The sequence below is a fragment of the Dunckerocampus dactyliophorus genome, chromosome 11 (genome assembly GCF_027744805.1).
Source record: "Dunckerocampus dactyliophorus isolate RoL2022-P2 chromosome 11, RoL_Ddac_1.1, whole genome shotgun sequence".
Lineage (NCBI taxonomy): Eukaryota > Metazoa > Chordata > Actinopteri > Syngnathiformes > Syngnathidae > Dunckerocampus > Dunckerocampus dactyliophorus.
The window spans coordinates 22,814,442-22,842,159 of NC_072829.1; the positions used below are offsets into that span (position 1 = coordinate 22,814,442).

The following is a 27,718-nucleotide window of genomic DNA, read 5'->3' on the forward strand; positions in this document are numbered from 1 at the left end:
GGCAGATCGTGTCTGAATCACACAACATTGGTGTCATGCATGTTTATGGCACTGATGGCGGAGGCGGGGGACTGCAGCACAACGGCGAGAAAAAACAAACAGGTCTCCAAAGTGATCATGGAGATTGCTGAGGCTGAAACCAATGTGCTTATTATGATACTGGCAGGCTAAATAAGCTGGTGGACCAGCCAGGACACCGCCTGATGGAGGGGAGTAATCATGAGCAAATTGTACACCTTCCCTACAACATGCTAACGCCTCATATTATGATCAAAGAAGTTGCACAGGAAACTGCATGACGACTGTCACTCAGCGCAACAACGTAACGCTCAGCGTGTACCTGTAGCCGGGTCCACAGTCCGCTCAATCAAGTGGTCATCCTGGTGAACCCACTCGCCGTTGCACTTGAAGTAGATCTGCGTCGCCGGCGTGGAGCGGCAGGTGAGGGTCACTGGCTTGTTTTTCACGATGTACTCATCCCCCGGTTCCACCAGGAAGTGAGGTAACAGGTCAGAGAAGGCGGCAGGGAGAGTCGCAGTAGCGGCATGCTCGGAACCTTAACGGAGGGAATAAAAGCAAAGATTTTAGCCGGATGCCAGGTGACAATATTTTCTCCTGAACTCAGGAGAGCTCGCAATTGTGATCACTTCACTCGAGAGGGAAATGAAGCAGACACAAAATATTGTCTGTACAAAATATGGAGTCGGCTGCCCACTTTGCAGCGATAACGGCTTGCACTCTTTTGGGAAGAGTTTCTACAAGATGGTGGAGTGTGTCTTCGGGAGGTTTTTGTCCATACAGCAGTGCCTGGTTTATCGTCCTTCTTTAGTTCATTCCAAACGTGTTTGAGGTCAAGGTTCTCAAGTTCATCCACATCAAACCTATCCAAAGTTCCAAACCATGACTTTTCTTTGTGTACTGCATCTGCTGGAGACTTTGCAGTCTCAGTTCATACTAGGTGTAAGAGTCAAAGATAATACGATGATATTATAATATAATATTGCTCTGAGGTGACTTTGCGACAGTACGTTACACAACAGAACAAAAAAAACTTCTATATGATAACACTTTCATCCGATAATTTAGGGCTGGCTTTTAACTTGGTGTGAGTTGTGTGGTCCTTTGTGTCTTTTATTGATTTGTTTTGACTTAATCTTTAGTATTTTATTTTTTTATCATGTTATTTATTTGTATTTACCGATTGTTGTTATAAATGTAGTTATTATTTGATTGACTAATTTTCATTGTCTTTATTTGAACTTGTAGTTTTTATTATTTTTCTAATTTTGTGCAGCACTTTGGAAACTTAGTTTATAAAATATACTATAGAAACTACGTGGGTTGGATTGGATATAATGCGTCTACAGTCATCCCTCGCTACACTGCGGTTCGAACATCGCTCCCTCACTCTATCACGTTTTTTTTCCAAAAAGTATTTGATGAAATAACCGCTGTTTCGTGGTTGACTATGGACTATTATTCGTCAAAACATATGGGAAGACACGTTATATGTAGTATTCTGGTCACTTGGCGTCAGCAACGTTGATGAAATTATTTTTCACAACATTGCCTTCACACTGCTTGGAGTCAGCCATGGCATGTCCTCCTATTCCATGTGGAAGTGGTAAGTTTTTGTATTCTTACTTTGTCCTTCTTCCCCACTCTGTTTGAAACCCTTTATGTTCAGAATAAATCAATTTGAGGCTAACTAGCTAGCTCGGTAGCATGTTATGTTTAAAGCAGCGGCTGTCTCTGGAGTCCCTGCAGTGATCCCGTAGCCTCTGCATTACAGTTAAGCAATGTGTTGTAAACAAAGAATAACAGAAGTGTAAAGACGAGTACAGGGCTGTTATTTCATGTCTATTGGGCTCCAATAACAGTAAAAACCATATTTAGAAAGTCCTAAACTGTTTTTTTATGCTCCAACTATGAAAATGTTCCATTTAGTAATACTAAATCCTACGGAAATGTACTTAGCACGGTCGGGTCTGGAACCAATTAACCGTGATACAAGAGGGCCGTCCGTTCATCACAGGAAATGATTAATTTCTCTTGGAGAGAAATAAAGTTTTCTTTCAGTAGTAAGAACCAAAAAACAGTTGCAGAGCCAAGTAAAAACACAAATGGCAGTAAGCACAAAGATCTGTCCCAAAAACATGTTTTGTTATTTAAGCAGGTGCGCACAGTAGGTAACAAATACTGTTTCCCATCCATTCATTTACTTGTGGCAGCCACAGATTAAATTTAGACTGCCACAGATGCGGATCCATTTGTCCATACTATTTTTTTTTCATTTTATTTTGGCGCTACCTGTTCTCACGAACACCAAATTCTCTGTATAGCTTCTATGTCTGCCAGAGAAAAAGACGTAGCGTGAGGGAATTCACTGTTGCCGCCTGAGTGATTTAGCGACTCAAAAAAGCGACCACAGACAAATATTAGCGATGTGGACATTATATAATCACCCATGCCAGTTATAAAGCTACCGCTGCCGTCACCCGTAAGTCAATAACTTCATGTTCTGTTAAATAAGGTTTAAAAACATAATAACGTCGTCATGGCCAATTATGCAAACGATACCACTGTAGACCTGTGGGAAACACTGAAATGTTTAATAAAGCATGTTTTAATTGCTTGTCGACACACGCAGTGGAGAATACTGTGATTCACAGTACTTCAATAGAATGTCAAAATCAATTATCACACCAATATGTAACGCTGGCGCATCAACGCTGTATCAAAAATGCTACTCCAAGTTTATACGCGTATTTAATATGCAGAGAGGCAGATGGACAGTTGTGGTGATAAAGAGAGACAGAGAGAGAGAGGATATCTTGGAGCAGAGTTGGCACTGACAGAGCTTGGCCTTGCGTGCTCTTGGCGGCATCGGGGGTCCATGTCGTCACTCCAGCTCTTAATCACACCCCTTTAAAAATCTCTGCTGATGGACCGTTGGCCATAAATCCTGTCTGGTTGACTGGGCCACTTCAAACAGGGTTATATGACTCACTCTTCAACCAGGACTCTAGTTGTGTTAAACGAGAGCTAGTCAAGATAACATCTCATATCCGATACACGCAGTCGATGTTTTATTCCTCTGATATGCTATATGGCAGGGAGGGGGCCTGCTGTGAAGGAGGGGCAAATACATCTTCACTGTGCAAAGACGCAGAAGCTGTCCTTCAGGAGCACAGAGCTGCGAATGACAGCTGAGCTTTTGCACTCGCTGAAAAATGTAGAAGAGGAACACCGAATGACACGAGAAAGCCTGCAGCACAGCACAAACGCTGATTCTCTCCAAAGATATTGGAGTTAAAGTGGTAGGGAGGGGGAGCGAGAGAGACAGAGATGACACAGGAGTAAAGAAAGAAGGAAATAACCTCTTTACACCACAGACACTCAGGGGACGCTAGTAAAGCCAAAATAAAACCCTTTAAAAAAAGGAAAGTAATATTAATTTACTACCCTGAATCCAATATGGCTGACTGAGCAGGCATTAACAACCTTCTCCATCTCCCCCCATGCAGCAGGAGACGATGGAAGCCCTCATCTCTGCTAATGAAACAGCGATGACCTTTTGCTCCTTTGGTCCTCCTCCCCTCTGCCTCCTCCATGCAGCTTGCTGATGCTCGTGTCACAGATGATATTAGATAGCATCGTAAACACCAATCCTTGGATAAAGACATTTCCTAGCAGTTCCTCCTCCACATCGCATTATATTAATGCCCCTCTTTGGTACCCTCGTGTGCTGAGTTGCTAATCTATCAGAATGAGATACGGTGCAGCACACCACTGCCGCTGAACCCCATTAATGTTTCGTGTACATGTTTAACTCTTAATGAAAACTAAATGTGCTGTGTCCAATGAAGGACATGCATCACTTGCTGACACGCGGCCTTTTTCCGATTTTCTGGGCCCATTTTCATACAGTGGTGATATGACATCTATCGAGTACAATCAAGCTGCCTCACACTGCGTGTTTGTGTCAAAGAGTTGAGGACACGGCACAGTTGTACAAGAAGTAATTGCTTTAAAGGAGGAACACAACGTTGCCATCGAGAGGTACAGTTCACGGCACAAGTGACTGCTCTGAGTGTGTGAGTGGGATGGTGATATCTGCGTCAACTAGGTGTAAGTGTGACATCATGCCAGACCACAGAGACACCAAGTCAGCAATTAAAGCTCCACTATTATACAAAATTGATTTTGCAATGATGTCCTAACAGTAATGTTTGTCCCTGGAGCCTGTTTATGAGCACCAAAAGTGGCAAAAATCTATAACTTGTTTGTTCCACTTTTCAAAGAAGAGGCGCTCAAACAAACGCTTTTCAAGTTCCAGGTTTTCATAAACAAAAAACCTTTTCTCTCATGGGCGTGGTACCACCTCTGACCTGGCCCTAGCGACCACTTCGTAGAGGACAGCTTTGTAAGCAAACATGCTAGGATTTTTTGAAGCTGTGGTGGTGGGCTGCACGGGAGGGCCGACTGCCGCTGCTGTGTCGAGCCGCTACTGCGCCTGCAATTTTTTTTGAAAATGACAAATAGCTATTTTTGAATGACTTATTCAATTATTAGTTAGCCAAGAACATTGCAAAACTGTTAATTCAATGGCAAAGTTGCTCAGAGCACTGCCAATATTTTTGTACTTTATTTACAAAGCACATCTCCACTCAGTGTGCTCATTTGTCATGAAATACAGGTGTCATGTTTGAATAGAACACTTATAAAAATAGTAAGAGGTGAAGCAAATATTAGATGAACTACTCAACATCAGCTGGCTAGCTTACGTGCTACCTGTTGGCGACCACTGAGATAGCATCACTGTCTAAAGCTGTACACACGACGTGTTTCAGGTGCACAACTTCGACACACAACTAGTGTTTGGAAAACAAGCCAAAAGTATTATAATGATAACATGAGAGCAAGATGGATAAGTGCCACTTTAAAAAGTAAGTGGTGATGATAATTGATGACTGATAGCCACTTGTAGCTCCGAGCTAGTTTGATGGCGCCAGCCAGGCATGTAAACAAAAATGCCAGAAAGCGGAATGATATTGAAACGTGAGCGATCACACACGCTGGCATAAATAGGCTGAGCATGTGACAATTGCCATTGTTCATTCTCCCGATAATAAGAAAGTGAAAGTCAACACAAGACGTGTCGTGTATCTGGTCGTCACTTGTCAAGTGCCAGCAAGGCAGACAGGCAGTTCCGGTGCATGCTTATCAAAATAAAGATTTTTTATGCTATTTTAAATTGTTTTCAAACTAATTGTGGCCAATATGTGCATAAGTAATAATAAGCTACATACAGTCATGGAAACATTATTACACCACCCTTGTTTCTTCAGTTTATAGATCCATTTTAATGCCTGGTACAACTAAAGGCACGTTTGTTTGGACAAATATAATGATGCTAATAAATATAGCTCATAAGAGTTGAATTTAAGAGCTGATATCGAGCAACTTCCATGGTTTTCTTGATGGTTTCCTTGATCTCTTCGTGGTGTGCAAGTGTCGAGTTATTTGGAACCCTTTACAATGGAAAAGCAATCCCGTGTATTCAACTGTTCCGCTGTAAATGGGACTTGACGTCAAAGTACCAAAGTGGAACAATACCATCGTTATAATCATTACATAAAACGTCCATACTGTTTCATCGCTAATGGTCATGAAGTCAGTCTGGACCTGTGGACTCCCCACAGACTGAACAATGGACCAGACTCACCCGAGGTCTGTCAGATGATGGCTCTCATCAGAAACAGATGATGTTGAAAAGAGAAAGTCAAAGAGAAACCAGCTGAGCCGCTGACATGATGGAGATCTGATGAGCATGTGACAGCGTGAACTCACCGCTGGCTTCTCATTTGAGGGTCACATTGAACACTCAACTGCTTGCCGATGTTTTTCCACTCCGTGTTTGTGTGGGCGAGCCCACTCACGTGTTAGGGGTTAGTCTTGCGTTTAACTGTACGCAGTTTAGGTTAATGAGGTCAAACGTGTGATTTCTTCAGAGAAGTACGTTGTCATTTCATACAAACGACATTCTGGTCACGCACTGCTTTATAGGAAAGCCATAATGAAGGCTTGATGTGTAGTAAATTGGCGTAGATTATTGTCAGGACACAATGGATTTCAAAGTCAATGTGCGCACACACACACACACACACACACACACACACACACACACACACACACACACACATACAGTGGGAGTATCAGCCACTTAACAGAGTCCTTGCAGGTCAATGCAGAAGTCAAATAGACATACAGCAGCACTGCATCAGATTCCACTGAATGTGATTGGCTCAAACCACAATCTAAACTGATGTACATCTACATTTTCTCAACACAAAGACTGCTAAATGTCACCATCTGATTTTACTGATCGGGTCCACCGACACACGACACATTTAAACTGAATCAACAGCAAAGCATCTAAGATTCAATTCACAAGAAGGATGCAGTGTTCAGACTTGATATTTGTCTACAGATGCTCTTCCCTCAAGAGATGTTTCCACTGACCTAAAATATACGCAAAACAGCCCACATAGCATCCCAACATGGGTGCACCAGCTGCCAGTGTTCTGAGCCATCATGTCCATGGCAGATTTCCCTCTGCACACGGACCACAGCATCTCCTCGGTCCAGCTGACCATGTCAACTCCCCGGTGAGGTGATGACTACACACACAAGAGATGAAGTGGAGAAGAAGCTGGGAAAAAGCAGTTTGTCAAGGAGTTATTTTTTTGTAAATACGCTAATCTCAAGCCATGTTGCTCTGCCTTCCTCCCATTCTGAATTCTCCGCCGCCAGTGTTCCACTAACTGTCAACTTGTTTTATCGCCATTCATAAAATAAGCCTTTAATTTTTCAATTGACTCCGTATTACCTATCTGCAGAATAAAATAGTGGAATGTAAAGCAATAGACGGGCAGAGCGTAAGCTCACCTTTTGCGTGTTTCTCTTAAGATACATAAAATATAGAGAGGTAATTATTGCCGTCAAATATATCAAAGAATTGGAGGCTATCTGGACGGCTCCGTTTACTCATTAAATATCACGACAAAGTCGCTTGCAACACTGATCCCTCCCGCACCGTCTTCTTATTGTCTGGCAGACCAGATGCGTTACCGTGTGTTTATGAGAAGGGGCAAACAGGTAGCACCAAATCTATTTGTGGCGGGCTGCCTCAAATAAATGAATGTAGGAGAAACGCTGTCATAGTTTACTGTGCCGTTCTTCTAAGTGCACATTCTCAAAGGTACACATTTTCAAACAGGATGTCAAATCAGCACACACATTTCTGCTGCTCAATCTATTTGATAACTTGTTTGTGTTGTGTGCATTTAAAAACACTTTTTATCCAGTGCAGCTCCTGAAAAAAACCTAAATTGGACACAAGGTTTTTGTTGAACTGAAAAATATACTTCTGTATTCGCTTAATTTAATTCTGTAATTCTTTTGCATGCCTAATGTACAAACAAGGAAAGAGATTTAACTCCACTGCTTGACTTTATACATGTTGTGGTGTATCATGTTGTGGTTATGTTATTGGCTTATCAGTGCATTAAAATAGTGTTATTCTTAGCAAAATATTGAGATAAAACGGTAACCCAAGTTACTATTTCCACCTCTACTGCACAGCAATTGCAGTAAGGTTGGACTGTATGTCCACTGTACAGCATGTCCCTAAAGGAAAGGCATCACTCAGCAAACACAGCATCGTTTGCAACACAGTGTTGAGCAGAAGATATAACACACATTTTATGACACCATCAGTGCATCACGATGTCTTCTGAAATTAATTCAATTAAAGTTCCCCTGCAGAATAATCAACCATTCCATGTTCAGCCACTATAAGCAACAAAGCTGCCGTAAACATGCATTTTGTTAGATGAATTGACTATCTGGTTGCTTTTAAAGCCACTGAATATATTTACTGAGCAATCACACTGAATATTGAGCATGAAGGGAACGGGAATGTTGCTTATGTTAAGTTAAAAATAGTATAAATAAGCTGCTGACAGAGTAAACAATGTGAGTGATCAAACACAGGAAGAGAAACAAAAATGCGATGTTTATAAAAAGACTCCGTCTGCCCCCACATATAATACAGTTGCACAGCTGAGTGATGTATGTTTGTCCCTAGATGACAAATATTTACCTTCACATGTCGGAAAGCCAAACATACATTCTGCAGTGAGACACACAAATTCAGAAAGCTGAAAAAAACCAAACCGAGCTCAATTGTGCACACACAAAAAATACAGATTGAGGGAAATATCCATTCAGATGGCATGGTCGCAGTGTTCTATCAGTCAATGGGAGATGGCTTAGAATGTATGTAAATTAAGATGCGCATTTGAGCAGAAAAGCTGGAAGATGTTCAAGTTTGTGCCGTTATGCTCACTGTGGAAATAATCAATCACTGGCGCACAGAGAGAATTTGCGAGTACAAAAAAATGCAGAGATGCATTAAATAAACATGTGGGAGTGATGGCACCCATAGCAACCTAATCACATCATGTGTCATTGGCAGAAGGAGGTGGCGAGATCAGAAAATAAAAAAGGAAGAAAAATGGCAGACTCAAGGACAGAAAGAGAGGACGGGCCCCAGGGGGTGGAGCAGAGAATGTAAACGGTCCTTCTTCATTGACGTGAATAGAAAATTGGCTGCTAAGCGTGTACACTGATGCAGGCCTGTGCGTTTGCGTGCATACATTAATTCCGGGCAGTAATGATGCACTGCGCTGCCTACGCTGTTCCGTGGTGACAGTATTTCCATGACAGATGTGCTCCAGAGGCTCGGGTCACGTCATCAACTTTGAGAATTGCCTTCAAAAGCATCTAGCATTAATCATGTCGCAGGTTGCATTTCAGTGATTAAACTGTTTTTTGAGCCGTGTCAAATGGTGGGTCCAAAGGAGAAGGATTGAGCTGTTCGTTTTGTGAATAGAGTTCACAACAGCAACACAATTAATGAGCCTTGTAGCTTTTGAACAGGAGCTCTCGCTGCTGCGTATTCATGCGTGTTGATTTTTATTTCATGCATTTTTCTGTCATCTATTTGAAGTAACACCTCCGTGGGGTCTCTATTTTTTGGAGCCCCCTGACTACCGCACTTGCTGTCTTGAGAGAATCCCCCCCCCCCCGAAACTTACACGACCCTTTCAGGTGTGTGCAGATGTAAAAGAGCTGACATTTTGAGACGTGACCTGCTAGTGAGGCAGCGCGTGCATTTGTCTAGGCAAATATGTGTGAGTAGAACAGCTTGGCGTCTAAATTTGTGTACAGTACATAACAGCAAAAGCGCTAACTTGAGAGGGATTGATCTTTTCCTATTTAGTTAAGTGAAGAAACCTCTGATGCAGCAACTGTCTTACTCTTCTAAAAAGCATCATTACAATTTGTGAGTGCCCAGATTGAATGAAATATCCATTTCCACCCATGCAGAGGCACAGCTGATACTTTATCCCCATTCCACGCCTCCTCCTAGCGGGTTATGTTTTCTGCATGTGCCATTTGCTGGGCCGCCAACCGAATTATGCCAGAGCTACCAGGCGGACTTTCACTGAAGACAAGGATGCACCCATCACAGTGTTTGAGTCATAGCCAAGGTTTTGTTTTGTTTGTTTGTTTAACTGTTGTATTTATTCTCATGTAACACGGTGCAACAAAAGACCTTTATGAATATATATATATATACAGTATATAATTTTTTTTTTTTTTAAATGGAAAACAGCAAGTACGTTGCTGATAGTTTGTGAACCACCGTCTATGACTACAGTTGAGAGGCATTCAACAGAAGAGCAGACGTTCGGCCTTGGCAGAGCTCAGTGCTTTTCAAGTGGCCCGCTCATTTCTGAGGTTCATTGCTTGATGAACCTCTTAAAACCATCAGCAAAGGTTTATTTGCCAACTGCGACACAGATTGAACTCTGCTATAAATATTCCAGTGACAACATATTAAGTTGGGCCCTTAAAGAGCACATTGGAAGTTGTTGGGGTGTTGCTAACATTTAGATGAAAATCAAAGCAGTGAAGGTAAAAGGATGCTGTAGGTTTAGACCGCAGGAACGTAGGAAATAAGATGCTGTCAATGTTCAACCAAAAAAATTGGGAATTAGAGGTGGTTTGGTGTTGGTAAAGGTGGGTCAACTAAGCCCATTTCAAGTCTGATTGTCAGCTGGCTGACTTTTGAATCTGGGCCATTTTCAAATCTTGACATCTTGTCTGGCATTGTGAGCGGTGTGGTGTCGAGGACAAAAGTAGCAATTGCATCTCTGCGATTCAATTCCGATTCATCAGATTTTAAATTTCTGACAATTCACCAATTTGGTCTGAACCAACAGTAATCTCAAGTTGTTCAGTTAGGACAAGAGATGGGCATATTAAACCAATTTATTGTTCTTGTGCCATGTGTCACGGCAAAACGCAGTGCACTACTTGACTGCAACCAGCAGAGGTGCTGTTGATTCAGTCTCAGATTAGAGAAGAACATCATCACGTCAGCTATAAACGACTTTCAGGTAGCATTATTCTGCTCAAAACAAAACTGGCATTGACACTGGAGTTCAGAACATTCAGAATGACAATGAAAACTGATTGTTAACTTCCTTGCATAATGAATCCCTCGTTACGACTAGATTTTCTAATAAACTTTCTCAGTGTCTCAGTGATCCTGTAGTCGGCGCATTAGTGGCGCACAATGGTAATGGTAGTGATATTGGTAAGGGTAATGGTAGAATTTATTTGGACATGCATACAAGTTACACTGCAATACATCACATAACACAATTCCGTCGCAATTCCACATGTCCAAAAGAAGTAGGAAGAAGCAAAGCTTATTTAATCCTATCGCTCAATCGTTTCACATCAATTGCAATACATGTATTCACTTCCTGTACATTTATTCAAGTGTTATTTCATGTCTACAGTGCTCTAGTAATGGTAAAAATAGATTGTCAATGCTCTAACTGAGAACATATTCCGTTTATTAATATTAAATCCTACTTCGCGGAAATTGACTTATCACAGTTGGTTCTGGAAGCAATTAACCGCTATAAACGAGGGACAACTGTAAGCAGGTAAACGAGCGTATTATTAATATGAACTTCAATAGTTGCTCTATTTTCCCATATTTGCTGCTGTTGTTTATTTTTTCCCCAACTTTCTTCTTAAAAAATGTTTCCATTTTGTAATATTATGACGTAATTCCCATAATATCTTGACTGTATTCCCATAATATTTTAATAACGTTTTTCCCCAACCTAATTTCCAAAATGTGCAACTTTAGTTTTGTTTGTTTGTCATGATATTACAACTTTTAAAAAAAAGACATTTTTTCTTTAATATTTCAACTCTGTGCTACTAAAATGGTATTATTTTTTCCTCATAATGTTGCCAACTCCTTTTGTCTTTATTTTCTTAATAATAAGACTTTATTCTGGTTCAAATACAGATGTTTTTTTCCCCCCATTTCTGCTACTGTTCTTTTTAATCTTCCAACTATTTCAACTAAATTTTCTTCTCAAAATTATGACTCATTATATTTTGACTTTCTTCTTGTAACGTAACTTTTCCCCCAACCTCATTTTCCAAAAATGACTACTTTATTTGTTGTTTTGTTTCTCATAATAATACGACTTTTAAAAAAAACAACCTTTTTTATATAGTACTTCAGCATTATGCTACTAAAATGACATTATCTTTCCCCATAAAAAATATGTTATTCTCGTAAAATTATGACTTTCTTTTTTCTTAATATTTTGACTTGTAAAATATTCCTGTAAAATTACTGATATTTCCATTTTTGCAGTTTTTTTTTTGTTTGTTTTCCTTGTGAAGCTGTATTTTTAGAATGCGCCACGAGCCAATAAAAAAACAGCAGCGGGCTCCAAATGACCCATGGCCCGCACTTTGGACACCCCTGGTATACAGTATGTCAGCTTTAATTCCTGCCAGTGCCCTTGGCCAGGGTACTGACTGGTACCGGTACCTGTTTGGTGCCCCCTGCTCCAAGGGAAGGATTTAACAGTGAACACTGTACATGTGACAAATAAAAAGTCCTCTTCCTCTTCTACACAACACCAGAGTTACTGTGGACATTTCAAAAGAAAGATTTCGACATCATTTTCATACCATGCACAATATTCAGAGGCTGGCAAGGGTGAAGAGGCCATGCATACATTTAATGAAACTGCGGCTGCATCCATACAGTAGGTCAGCATTCTTTGCTACATTGAACCCAAATAGACTTGCATAAGATTTCCAAGTTATAGATGTTATTTGGAACATAATAAAAAAACATCAACTTTCTTCAGTTTTTTGGCTTCTTCATTCATTCAGTTGGGTTTTACATAAATAAATAGATTTTTTTTAATCCAAAAATAACATCCATCCAAGATGATGGATGTCAGACTTGCGTATCACAATTACACGGGTTTTGTTTGAGTCAAATCAGGGAAATGATGAGATTCCAAAAGTTTTAGACGCAAACTCCAAATGTATTTCTGTGGCAAAGCTGAAAATGTACAAGCGGCGGTGATTTAAGGAGTCACCTGTTTGGGGGTTTATGCATTACATCCACAGCGGTTTATTTGAACACTATTTGAAATATCCACACACAATCCTTCAGAAGAATTGAGACGGTTGGGAGGGGGTTGACACAGTCGTCGTCTTTGCCATCCCAGGCACGCACAAGGCTTTTGGATTTGTCGACGCCTCGCGCTCAGACGGAAATGAGGTTAAACCAGAAGCAAGTTGATTACAGAAGAAACAGACAGGCGGGGAAAGGAGGCATTCTCAAATCGTTGACAGTGTAGGAAATAATGGGAGGAAAGAGGAAAGCAAAGCCAAGAAACTATTTAGATTACCAAGTTAATCCTTTAATTACCGGATATGCCTACAGCTAAAATGAGAGGTTTTACATATTGCATTTCACAACTATGGAACAATTTCCTTTGCAGTGAGTGAGGTAGACTGCCAGAAAAATCAGGAGGCACAAACTCCCAATGATTAGATGCCAATTTGGCTCATGAAATACACTGCTTGTAGAAAAGAACAAAACATAAAAAACTGAAATTAGAACAAAACATATACTGGTACTGCTCCATGGGTTACAAATGCAACATGTTCTGATAAGTCATCTTACAGAATGTACACCAGACTCGTCCACGAAAACAAGGCTCAATTTGACAAAATGACAAACAAGCACGGAGAGAGAGAGCGTACACAAGGGTGGGTATCGCCTGAAGCCACACGAAAGTTCTTCACTCAAAATGCTTTTGACACAAACTGATGTAAACATGAGGACCCCAGTGACACTTTCCAAGCAGCATGTCCCTGTGTCTACCTGCTCCCACTCATATCATCAGTTACCCCACACTCAATAAAGATCTGGGGCGGACAGAATTGGGGGATTAGTCACAATCAGAGTGATGAATTGTGGGGCATCTCTGCATCCGACAGCGCAGCCGAACACAACGCAAAGAGATGATCCATAACAAGTGTCACCTGTTTACAAGATGCCAGCTCCCGTGCTCCAGAAGAACACCCCATCAGCAAAGAGACACACAGAACACTGGGAAAACAAGACGTAAGCGAGGGAACTGCTTATGTTTTTGTTTTGTTTTTTTCATTTTTGAGGTCAATAAACATTTTCCTTGAAGCTAAACATCATGATTTGTAAAAGACATGAATTCCTGAAACCGAAACCCCTCTAATAGACGCCGGCTCCATCTTCCACTTGAAGTAAATACCTTGACCCAAGAAAAAAATAGTAAAAACTGTAGCATAACTGTTTACGCACTGATAGTTAAGCACATTTGAACTCTGTCACTGGGCCCACTTAGTATTGCTTGATTACAGGAGTGACTGAAAAGATCCATTGGTCACAAATCTTTATCCAAAAAATGATAACATGCACATGTCAGACGTTCAACGCATTAGCACGCACACAATGTTTGGTAGCAAGCTGACTTGGATTGATTAACATAAAGCGTCAGAGGATGACGGAAATGGCATTACCTTTGATGATCTTCAGCCATGTTGTTGAAACTAATGATGGCGCATGCAATCAGTGGGACTCTTCCTCTGGTTATGGTGAATTTAAGATAATCAACACTATAATGAGAAGGTGTTAACTACGTGTGTAAAGGAAATCCAAACAACATGCCTGGAAACCCCACCGTTTTGTACGGGAAACTCGGGCATTTTGCCCTCCCGTTTAAATAGTTTGCTGTAAATTTCCCGTATTTCATAACAAAGAAGCCACAAACAATGGGGGTGGCAGCTGCAACAGCAATGCAATCCAATGCAAATGTTGACATGTATGGAAGAATCCATCTAACAGTACATAGTTATAATAATTTCCTTGAACATATTGAGCTTTGAAAAGATGAGCAGTATCTAACATCTCCATAGACGGTTCATACTGTAAACCTTACACATCACATGGCAACTATAATCCAAGCATGAGGAGAATAATCAAAGCTACAAATGCAAAAAAGCAGCAGTATTATCAAAGACAAATTTGTTTAACACAATATGATTGCGAGTCCACAAGCGGCACAGAAACGGATTAAGAGGCTTTGGACCTGAAAGAGAAATGTAACATAGAATTATGTGGATGTGTGTGTACCTGCTTAGAAATGAAAGACAGGGGTGGTTATCTGATATGACTTTCCCCTACAAAGCAAAGCAAAGCAAAGCACATCTGAACTGCTTGTGTGTTGCAGGTATCAGCCCATGGCAGAGGCAAGCACACAGGGGGGGGGGAACTCATTTCAAACAAAACAGTTTTGGAGATTTTTTTTCCCGTTAACAACCTTCCATTCTCCTGGATCCAGCACTAAAAGTAGTGTACAGTGTGAAATGGCAACATCCACAGTAAATAAGGCTCAAGTGTGTCAAAATTGTGTATATGTCAACAATTTGATTAGTTGTGTAAAATTGATGCATGTGATTTGGCTGAAACCAGCAAATGCACTACTGATCCAGTCTTAGCTAGTTTGCCGTCTAAAGAAGTCAACGTTAATGCTGGAAAGTTGATCCTGATCTGTGCTCTGGCACAAATCCTCCAGTCAGCATTAAAGATCCCCCATTATGTCAAAATACCTTTTTAATGATGTTCTAACTGGAATATCCGTTTATGACCACCAAAGGTGAGAAAATCTACCAGCTCCTGTTTGCGCTATCTTCTCAAAGAAGAGACGCTCAACCGGTCGCTTTTCAAGTTCCAGGTCTACTGACATCATGAAGGAAAAACCTCCTTCCTCACAGACATGATACTATCTCTGAGCCACCCATAGTAAAAAAAAAAGGAAAAAAAAGGAAGGCTTCGCTACACATCTTAATATAAAGCCTATGCGCCAGTCAGCCACAGATGTGGGAGGTCCAAGTTTAACAATTTTGTTTTTCCTCAGCGAATAGGCTAACCTAGCACGATGACACCAAAACACGTCTCATTTCCCGTGTTAGATGTGTGCTCGAATGTTGAAATATGTATTCTTCTTTACACTTTTCGTCATTGAAACCAGTCTCCGGAAAAGAAGGAGGAAGTGATGTCACTTCCCACCTGCAGAGGCGAATGGAATACATTGGTTTCTATATTGTTGGGGCACAATTTTGACTGAATTGCTGTTAGTTATAAATTTTTTGTGATACACTCCTGATCAAAAGTTTAAGACCAGTTAAAAATTGCACTCTTGAATCTGAATGAGGTTCCAAGTTGAGCTTCATAATGCAAAAAAGTAGAAATGGGAGTGAAATAAAAAAAAAATGAGTAGGCAATTTATTGCAAACAACCAAGAAACTGGAATAGGCTGTATTCTGGCCGCTCATTGTGGGGCAGGCTTTTGCTTTTGCTCAGATTCTTTGGTATCAAATTTCAGCCCATTTCGGGGACAGTTGTTTGTATACTGCCTCTCAGATTGGGACTGTGCACTAACGGAGTGTGCTTCTACCATCAGCTGCCCCAACTATCTTTCCTCCACCCAGGATGTTTGACTGTGGAAAAGGGTGCCAAGGAAATCAAGGAAATCGGTGCCGATCGATCGTTGCATACTTATTGGAAATGTTAATTGTTTAAAGTTGCATTGTTAGGCAGCCAAATAGTCCACATCTTTCGGTGGTAACACTCCAATGTATGTGAAATTAAACTGTCATTTGACTTTGACACTTTTGGGTTGGATCATTGTCAAGTAAAAATCATACTTGAGCTCAGTCTTTGTGCCATTAAATCGAAATCTGTTCTCAGCCCACAGCACACATCAGTGAGGTGAAAATGAAAGGAACTGGGTTGGGTTTAAAAAAAAAAAAAAAAACAGCTTCGACTTCAACTGTTTTTCACCCAGACATGCTAATTTGTCTTTTGCAGCAGCATCACTCGGGCTGCTGTACAAAAAGGGAAGAGGATGAGATAGTGCCACACTTGAGCACCGCACTTGTTCTGTTTTAACCCTGCAGATCAAATGTAATGTTTGAGGCTTTAAGCTGCTTTAGGCACCGACTGCTGATGCCTACATCATGTAGCACCTCAGACAGACGGTTCCTCACACCTTCTAACACCACAGCATCACACTGAACTTAATCAATATTCTTTGGGAGAGTTACTCATGGGGCTCTAGCATTAGAATAACAATGTTGGTTGAGTATACTGTGTTTGTTTGTTTTGTTTTTAAAGCACACCTAGGCCGTGAAATTTTACAGCCATTTATAGAGGAACCTTTAGTGTATTTTCATTTCCAGAAAAATGTCTTCAAAGTGGCACAATACATTGTCACGCACGGTGTTCAGCAAGCATCGACAATGGAACAGCTAGACATTATAAATACATGCAAATTATCAAGCTTTGATAATGTGCACATGTGATTGATTATGTATGACTTTGCATAAGAAATAAGACAACTTTAGACCTACAAACCTAAACCTTGGCTCCACGTTACGCAAGCAATTCTAACAAATACTAATTTAAAAGCCGTCCTCATTATAAGTCATTCTAATCAACAGCCTAAATACTATGCAGAATAATAATAAGCCATGTAGCAGCACAGTACCTACTGACGGTCCAGATGTATTTTCAACTATCACAGTGGAATTCCTCTCATTCCAGATCTATCCATGATTCTTCTGTTTCGAGTGCTTTGCAGCAGCCCAACAACTTTTATGAGACTGCTTGCAGGAGCCATTTATGCTGCTTTTGGGTTTAGTTCACCTGGTTTGTTTTGGGGTAATTGTGGAGTCCTATAATTGGTTGACCACTGGTGGCGGTATGGAGGTGTTGCATATATACTGTAGGTGCGGAAGTGGTGCATGGAATTAGGGTGACGGGAGGTCACACGGTTTCTACCGCTCACACCTACACTCATGCACCACTTTCAAACCCTCCATTTATTCAACCAGCCATAACATTCGCCATTTTGGACATACAATTTACATTTTTTCATTCGTACACAATAAACACAATATTAATTCCAATGTGATCATCTGTCTGGACATTGTATTATTGGAGCACTTTATTACCTGGATTCCCCGCACCCAGAAGCGACTAGAACAAGACATAACTGTCTCTACACTTCTCTTAGTTGCTTTCCACCCATACAAGAGGCTGCATGACCCAGAGATGCTCCTTCTGTGCCATTATGGCACATTAAGATCTTCTGACAGCTGACGTGATGATGCAGGACAGCGCTGTTATCCTAGATCACTAATGATGAAACAGCTCTCAGGAGGTGCCAAGTGTTTTCTTTGTCTTCAAAGTAAAAAAAAAAAAAAAAAAAAAAAGTCAACGGTCTGCCTGAGATATTAAGATAACTACATTTACAACTTACATATCAAATATTTATGAATTCGTCTTTTGTGATGATTGATATTCCTAGCCATATACACTGATGTGAGTGTCGTCTGTAAGACAGAATTTCGGCTGCTGTCTTTTCACCATCTTACATTGTCTTTCAACAATAGACCGAGCTGAAGTGTGCTGAACTGATGCCGAGAGAAATTGAATTTAGCAGCACAATGGTAAGCTTCTCTGGCTTTTCTCTCACTTCAGCAGAAGGGTTATGGCCTTGTACACAATACACAAACTCTTCAAGCTGTCCTTGAAATCCTCCCATCGACACTGGGCCCATTCAATCTATAATCATGATGGCTGCGAATGCAAAAGACTAAGTCTGCATGTTTGCTTTGTTACTACAGTATAGTGTACACGATGAGCAAAGTAGACGTTTCTTCTTGAATTCTCCCCCAACAAAAGCAACAATAGCTAGTCTGGGGTTTCTCCCTCTTCCCCTTCCTTTTCAAAGCCATTAAGAGCCGTGATGGCCTCGCTCCACATTACACGGGCAGAAATGGCTTCCATAGCGCACCCGGTAATGTGCTTGAATAACCACAAAGCATTAGGTGACAGGGAATAAATAACTCAAAGGAGGCAATAGAAGCTAGCCAGGAGTCCAGTGGAGACTGCCGACGCAAATGTCGCTAGAAAAGAAGGAATAACAGCGAGACATGCCTTCACTGCAAAATACACTAATTATCTAAGTGCATGAAAGTCATTCGGGAAGTTGCTTTGCGCTTTCCTGTGCAGTAAAGAAAATAAAAGTGGTTGTTAAACCTAAAATTACCAGAAAAATAAATGATTAAAAGGAATATTGTCATAAAAATTAGGTGTCGTTTTTTTTGTTGTTTTTTGCAGATAATGATAACACACAACAACCTTGCTAGCTCAGTATGCCTTCGATCTGGAATTATTTCCAAGTTGCACCTTAAGTAAGTAAGGCATATTCCTTTCATACTTCTAATCTAATACCCTTTGTGTATTTGTGTATTTGTGAATCTTGAATCTTTGTTCATGTTTAAAATGTCAGTGACTGTATCAGTCCAGAGTTTCATACTTTACTTTGTTCTCATACGGATGTTTGTGCCACATGGAAATGTGCATGCAGCTTGTATCATTGCCAGCATTATTTATTTGAGTTCTTATTTGTGAATTCAGCATGTATAGTATGAAAAAGAATGTGTTTGTTGACTGGTCATGATTTTTTAATTACTTTTGTTGAGAAAAATGTTTAAAAATAAATGTGCCACTTTTTCTATATTGCAGTATTTTGCAGAAACAGTGTTTGTTTGTGAAATGCATCCAATGGCATCACAGTAAAAAGAAAGCATATTGTGCTCATAACCCGAAATGTGACCTGACGTGAGTTTGTGGGAAGAGCTGCTGCCTATGTCAGTATCGGTTGATATCGGTATCTGTAATGAAGAGCTGGACAATATCGTTACATCGGCTATTGGTAAGAAAGCCAACATTGAGCATCTCCAATGATTAAATGTACAAGTTAGCCCCTGGAATAATGCAGTGGTATTTGTATTAATATATAACACCACCATGGGAGTGACCTCTGAATTTGTTTTCAATAAATACAAATCACACTTTAAACTTGAAGACTTTTTAAGATTTAAATGTGGACGGCTCGGGGACGGTTGTCATTTTCTAGTCTATTGGAAAACTTAAAAGCATCTGTCATATTATCATGCGTTTATTGCCCTCGAGACTGTCAACATTGATTTAACCGAGATATGTTTACAATGTACGAGCCCTATCGCAGCCAACTGGAGGACGTATGTGGAGTGATTTATATTGTGTCACGCTGTGTTATCAGAAAACTATTTCATTACCATCAGGCACCTTGGTTGTAATCATTATATTGTTTCTGTTTGACATGCTAGCCAAGACCAAATCCTGGATGTTTGAACTGAAAATTGTGAAAATAATAACCTGATATTACCACAAAGAAAACAGAGGATAAAAGTGATTAAAAATCACTGAAACCAAAGATGAAATACAGTAATGTTGAATAATCACTATATTTCAAGCTGATTAGGTCGGTGGTTGGTACATGATGCTGCCTTTTGTGTGGACACAATGGGTTTGATTCCCAACCAGTGGCCCAATCCCCAGCTATTGGACCTCTCCAAGTGTGGATATGAATGGGACGGCTGCGACAAGGTAATCTGGTGTCAAAATTAAGACGTGACTCAATTGTCGGAAGATAGCCGCCACTCTACTGTATTCAAACCATGTTCACTAACCATGTTCAACTAAAATCTTCCATTTCCATTTAGTCAATTTACACATGACGACATACAAGGTCAAACGCACAAGGGATGTGCAATATATCAGGACGCCACCCAATTTTACAATCAGGACCTGTGCAATACACAGCAAACATCAAATTAACAGTAGTACTTTTCAATGAGTCGGGATTATTTTTAAATACCACACATAGGTATGTTTCATTAAAGACTAATCTTTTTTCACAATTGTTTTAATACTTAAATCTTAAGTGCTTTGAAGTAAAGGGGAAAAAAAAAACAGAACAGACAGACAGCATAGGCTGAGTCCAAATTAAAGATTTCACATTAAAAATGTATACTTCACATAAAACAAAATAGACACTACAGCTTACTTGTTGTGGAGCATGTCAACATGAAGTGACAGTCCAACAAATAAATACAGTTCAAATAACCTCACTAGTCTACAGTATGTGTCGACTTGGCTAGCCTGGCCTGGTTTGCACTGAAGGAATAGGAAAAAAGGGGATTTTCTCTACGAATGCTCTCAACTCTCGTTTCCATGCCAGTGCCATTTGGTGCATAATGTTGCACATAGGGTCTGCATGGTTACGACTTCTCATAGTTGTTGAGAATGAATCAGCAGCAACTCAGCAGTGCATTCCGGGATTCACAGATCTAATGAATCGACTAATCAGTCATTCTGACCATTCCTAGCAGTCAGGCATATTTTGATTACCAAAAAACAGAACATTGGGCCCTGCAATGAGATACTCAAATGATACTCGAGGTTGTCGACCGTTGTTTTGCTACACTGTGATCAAATGTTGTGTTTAATAAACGGGGCCGGCATGTCCGCTCCAAAAGTGTACAAGTTCTTGAGTTTTTGTCTTGTCATGAGTGACTTTAGACACCCTACACCTCGGATGCTACACTATCACCAACGTGTTTCAAAAGGCTGCGGGATGAAGCGAACAGTTCAAACTAAAGGGCTAATTTCACAAAGTGAATGACAAAGAAATTATGAGGCTGTTGAATTGTGAAGAAGAGGACAATTTTAGTGGTTTTAGTTCCCAGGAGGAGGATAAGGACAGCGATGAATGACTTTTCTGGTAGGCTACTGTTTAACTAGTCATGTAACACGCACTGGTCGGTGCTGTTTAACTAGTCATGTTACATTCACTGTTCTGCTTTGTCTGGAAAAAAGCATATATTTCATCAAAAGTTAAAAAAATCTTTCTGTGTAACATCTTCATGTGTGCTAAATATCCCATGTTACGACGTGTACACCTGCGGCTTATACAGGCAGGTGCGGCCTATAGTTGCACAAATCTTTTATTCTCTTTAAATTTAATGGGTGCGACTAACATACCGGTGCACTCTATAGTCCAAAAATGATGGCATGCCTCCTCTGTATGGATACAAAATTGATATTGATAAAATCCATAAACAAATGATTCTAAAAAACTGAAGGACACAAGACCCAGAAGGCGACTGATTAAGTGTTAGAATGTAACCAAAATTTTCAGGTTCTTGGGAACTTAAACTGTCGTCAATGACTCAATGATAAGAGGCTTACACTGGGCAAGCGTCATGTGCATCTGTTTGGCTTTTTCTTTGGCTTTTTCACAACACTAATTTAAAAGACACATGGCGGCCTCTCAGGGATTACGTCACATGCATATCAGTGCCCTACTGCCGATCAATTTATTAGCCCAATGGAAAACAATGAAAACCAGGACATTTTAATCACTCAAAAAAAAAAAAAAAATCAGGACAGGATGTGAAAACAGGACATGTCCTGGTAAAAGAGGATGTTTTGTCACCCTAGCATAGTCATCCAGCCTGCCTACTGAAAAGCAATGCTGCTGCTGGTGATATGAATGCCAATGAAAATCCCCTTTTTGCCCTTTGAATGTGAAGGATTAAGGTACTTACTTTTCCCTTTACCTGTGCTGTGTGACACCTGCTTGATGAGCACAGTTAAATTCTCTCCCCGTCAGCTAACGTATGGATCTGCTGATATGCTGTGACTAGGCCGGGCTGATCCTACCCAACTTGCATTAGGGCCAGCTGTTGTGGCTCATCTGTCGCTGTGCGTGTGTGCGCGCTCTAATAGTTCCAAACAGACAGCCAACACGGGCGGATCCAAACATAACTCCACGTCTACCTTCATCCTGCTGCTCACGTTTCCATCATTTTCCCGACAGCGACCAAATTCCTACAGATGTGTCAACAAAATTGAGTCCAATAGTGTTGGGGGGGGAGGCAGTATGGCGGGGGGAAGATGTGGTGATGGTGGATTCATTACATCTGTTGGGGAGGCTAATTCTGGGATTCAAGTTTTCGGGGAGGCTGAAGAATGGACAACAATAAGTGCAAATTGCATGGTGGATTATGGTCAAGAGAAATAAATGACAACAATACAAGCATGACAACAAATCTATATTGGAAAAGCATACAAGAGAAACAATCCCTTATTTGGGAAAATAAAAAAAAACACCATTCTTATTTGGTAAGTAATACAGGGCATGGTGGCGTTCATTCTGAAATAAATTGAGCAGCATCCGGGACAGAGATTTTTGTCACTCGGTTGAAAAAGATGAGGGAGCCGCCCTTTTCAAAGTTTGAGCCCATGAACCCCAGAAAGGTCTGCTCCTGCCCCCGCTGGCATGAATAATCACCCCCAGCTCTCCTGTAATATACTTTGGATGATATATTGAACCACATTTATTACTGCTCCACTTCCACCTAGCTGGGAGCAGCAAGTCTTTCATTAATAAAGAAAGGGCTGCGACAAGACTTGCGAACAGTCAAAGACTATGTGATTAGATCTACTGTTAAAAGACTGAATGGCCTAATTGGTCAAATCGGAGGTATGGACATCTCCTTTTTGCAAATAAGGTGAAGGCATACTGTAGCTCAGCTGGTAGAGAGGACATCAAGCAATTTCAAGATTGCCGGGTCGATCACGCCTGGCTCCCCTAAGGCCTACCTGAACACTGAAGTACTCCTGAGTTTTCAGTCTAAATGTGTCCACTATGAACGCTAGAGATTGTCATCTTTCATGCATGGGAAGAAAATGATCAATTCATCAATAGTTGTTCTGAACGCCTGTTTCAATACCAGTGTTGTATTTAGGTCTGCATGAATGTAACTCAACCTCCCACAGTCGATGTCACGTTCTTCTTCAGACCGCACACTGTATCGTTAAATTAACAGCCCCTCACCTCCATCTCCTGTCTCGATTGCTTCAATAGGCGATTAATAAATATCAATTCTGCTCAATCGAGAAAATTCTTCAGAAAAGCGTCTCATTAAATAATTCCAGGAATATTAGAAAGGCTTCTTATGCCCTTCCCTGTAAAGCACAAGGTTTAGTGTCATTATTTTAACTTCTTGATGTTTTTAAAACACCATGCTTTCATACAGGAAGTGCAAAAAATATGTACATGAAAAATGTCGGAACGTGAAATATTCCAAGTGTCAACAAGTAACAGTTATGGTGTGAATGAATTATAAGTAATAGACGTGGAGGAGGGGTAGGATTAAATATAAGCTCTGCTTCTTCCTACTCCTTTTCAGACATGTTGAATTGTGCAAATGTAACCATGTGATCTTCCTTGAGGGCGCTTATTTTCGAACGTGCTGAAAGCTTTATGTCCCGCCCTCTTCCTGCTCCGAACATGCACCGTTAGCTACGACTGAATTGATTTATTGATTGATCGCTTGATTTAAATGTTTATTTCAAATATTTGAACCAGGTGCAAAACAAAAGCACAGTTTTCCTCTCAAAACATACTAATAATGTAAGTAAATAAGAATAAATGAAAAGAAACAATCAATTATGAATGAATGTATAACCTATCGTAACAACAGCATGACTGAACATTTTTAGTAGCTTCTCTGAGACTGTTTTTGTGTATGTGCACAAAGTACAGACATATTTTGTTAAATATGTTCATGTAAACCACCAATAGTAATGTACGCTAGCCGGTGGCGGTGTTTGTTATAATTTCTGGCTTTAAAAAAAGTAATCTGGAGCAACTTGCAAACAGTCCCTTTAAATATAACACGCCATTATATGAATGCAAGCGTTCATCATCCCAACCACGTTCCCTCTTAGCAAGTTCAACAGTTATGACACATGCTAATACTTGTCCACGTGTATCCTTGCAGTTGCATTTCACGGTTCATGTCATCTCCGCAGAAGGAGAGCAAAACAAACTACAACTAGACAAGACATCAAAAGTTTAAGCAGCAGACACATGTGGGATATGCTGAAGATTAGTCCTGAGGGAGTCATATTTGAACTGTAATACAGGAAGAACTGACATCACCGAACAGCTTTATTCAATAGGATACAGTATGTAACATTCTGCCATTAAAATACTGTGTAAAGCTACCACTAGCTTACTTCGAATTCACTTTCACACAGTAAATGGTGGGACAGATACAATTATTTGGGCGCTATTTAATCTGATTTATTTTTTCCCCAAATTACATGTAATTTTTTTCAAAATTCCGTTTTTATTTTTTTAATTCTGTTTTTTTTTTCCTTGTACACTTATTTTACCACCATAGAGTGTGCACTTTTGTGACAGTAAATAAAATGCCCGTTATTTAAATGCAAAAAATCCGTACATTTATTGATGCCCAGTATTTCAGAAACAAATGTAGCTTGGCTAACTTTTCTAATGGGTAGTCAGCCTTTGCGTATATTGCTACAAAATCCTCAACAAATTGTAATGCCCGTGCTTGTGCTTAAGGAAGACACAGTCACCAATGCGAATCCAAATGCGTTATTAATGAAATGTATTTTTCATGACACCCTTCTTTTGTTTACACAATTAGACAGTATGTGGCAAACAGCACTCTTACTTTGAAGGCCGGAAGTGTGTCGTGTGTTTTGAGATTGTGTATCGATGGTTAAGAAGAGCTGGGAGCAAGAATAAACATGCCTCGTTCTTATTTCACTCAGAAGTTGCACGTCAGCGGGCATCGTACAACGTTCGTTTACATTTACAAGCGGTAAAACACAACACGGTGTAAACACTCTCACACAAAGAGAGGCGCAAACACACATCCATACTAGCATGCTCTTACTAAACTAAGCTAACCTCGCTAGCGATCATTCACGCTCCGTAAGAAAGGAGTTTCAACGGTTTTTTTTGCCAAATTTTCAGTTTCAGGTCGCTGTTTCGACATGTTTCGTTCGGGTGGGCGCAGGCTACTGTTTGTGATGAGATTCCACCATGATTGAGCAGTCCACCAAGGAAATACTTCCCCACACAAACATTCCTTCTCCTCACAATTACAGCATTTCATTCACGTTATGTAAATTTTCCCAAGATTTCACGCTTAACAGTAGATTCCGTTTTTATTGGACAATTCCGTACGCAATTCTGTTAACGCAGAAATCATCGGGCTCTAAATTAGCGTTACAAGACAAAATAAAAACAAAAAAATAGATTTCCAGGATTTTCAGGCGTGGTGCACGGGCCAAGGAAGAACTCAATGTTGGTGAGGATCTGGTTAAAGGTGCAGATGCAGGAATTTATTTTTGGATATCATAATGGCACCACATGGACTACTGTATGTTCATCCAGCAAGTAGTCTGATACCTAACACAAACATGACAATATGACAATTTTATTAACAGTTCTGCCTTGGTGGAGGTCTGCTATCTCAGTCAAATGTTCTCATTATATAATTGTTAAATTAAACAAATATAACGGTACAAAATATTTGTAAATCCATGCAATCGGTCACTTTAAGTGAAATTTGAGGTAGATTAGACATGTTTAAGCCAGTTCGTGTTTGGGGAATTGAAAATCAATGTGAACCAAAGTAGGCCCACATCAGCTTTCAGCGCACAGTCGCAGCAGTGTTGTCTGAAAGTTGTTTTTTCTCCTCGCAGCCCTCATTCATCTTCGTCCGACACCAGAATCTGCAAGCACTGCAAATGCATGGCTGCATTTGGTGAAGGTCAACAAGAGTTGATGGCTGCATATGTGCGAATCTGCGCGGTAGAACACTACTTGGGTTTATCGGCACCCCGGCTTTGCAGTAATTTGAACTCATGTAAAAGTAAAGGTCAAACGTTGCTTGCGATTACGCCCGATGAACCAATGGCCGCACTGTGTGGAAGAATGCACCTGTGCGGAGACGTGGAGACATCAGTTAATTTTAATCCATTTCACAGCCTACAGAGAAATGACTTCTTTTTCTAATTTAATCTCATGTACCCTTCGACTGGGAAAATCTGGAATTCAAACACCTCTTGATTTAACTCATTGCCACAGGGAGAACTAGTCCAACACACACCGATGAGTTGCTCTTGCGAAAATGAAAGAATCATTGATTTTCAGCAGGAAATCATCACAGCAAATCTATGGCAAATGAGAGAGTGGAGAAGGCAAATGATCTTGTTCAGCAGGACATTCAGTTATCACTATATTCTTTTATAGACATGCCACTGTGTCCTGCGACATCCAAGCTTGGGGTTATTACGAGACCAGTCACTCTCAGAGGGAGTTTGCTCCCGTGCTTTTGTAAAGTGCAAATCGAAAGCACCCTCGAGTGAACCAAATTGTATGGGGGAAGAATTTGAAAGAAGCTTGCCAAAAATAAAAATGAGACAAGAAAGCAATAACTGAAGTAACACAGAAATCCTGCTGTGGATTCAACGTGTTGCTCTGTGAAAATGAGCCTCTTTGATGTTTGATTAAAAAATATCCTCCTCCTTCAGATCTCTTGTAAGAATGCTCTGGAAATTAATAAGACGCGAGTTACACGATTTAATACAGGGCCAACAGCTCACACTCAGTTCATAACATCATGTGTTGTTTAACTCTTCAATAATAAAAAAAATAAAAACAAAGACATGCTTTTTTCCACTGCACCAGCAGTTGTTCTAACGTAATGACATAGTCGGTCCAGTCCAATTTGGTGTTAGTTTTCACAGCATGCACTTAAAGTCTGATGCTAGATGGGCTTTCTAAATGTGTGTGTCAAAACAAGTCTGTCAGCTGTCAGTTTATAAACAAAAAATGTTAAATCACGGCAATGGAGACTACTCGGATGCTGGCAGCAGGAGATAAAGATTAAGGCAGGACATCTTTGTTCTGGATATGAATGCCCTTTTAGTATGGAAATAATGTGGTGGAAGCAGCTGTGATGGTGACGTATTAGGATGTCACTCAGTTCTTTTTCACTCGTGTGTGTGTGTGTGTGTGTGTGTGTGTGTGTGTGTGTGTGTGCGCGCGTGTGTCTACATGAAAACAAAGTGAAGAAAAACATTTACTCAAGCAACAACATTTGTTTCTTTTAAATGCATTTTTGTGGCAAGTTTGAAAGTATAACCTAAGCTAAGGGGGACTCCACAATTTTCGGGCCGTGCACACACACAATTGGAAACAATCAGCTTGAAAAAAACGGGGCGGCGCACACCACGTCACAAGCGAGCATATAAAAGTAAAAGCTTTCATCTTACTGGATCGCATACAAAGTGGCATTTTCTCATCAGGCTTTGCAGGCCAAGAATCAAGGACGCTAAAATACTGTGTCCTCTTTTTTTGTTGTTGATGAAAACATCCCCCAAAAACCTTGTACTCCCCATCAGGATTGAAGAACATGTTTT

The 27,718-nt window shown here is 40.4% G+C and overlaps 1 protein-coding gene across 4 annotated transcripts in view; it reads right to left on the reverse strand.

Moving 5' to 3' along the window:
* The window catches only part of unc5a (unc-5 netrin receptor A), a 199,361-nt gene that overhangs the window by 102,264 nt on the left and 69,379 nt on the right, over nucleotides 1-27,718 (reverse strand). For all 4 annotated transcript variants that reach the window (XM_054791917.1, XM_054791916.1, XM_054791918.1 and 1 more), the window contains exon 2: nucleotides 341-556. In XM_054791917.1, coding sequence (XP_054647892.1) covers nucleotides 341-556 — 216 coding nt within the window. The remainder of the gene's footprint in view (nucleotides 1-340; nucleotides 557-27,718) is intronic.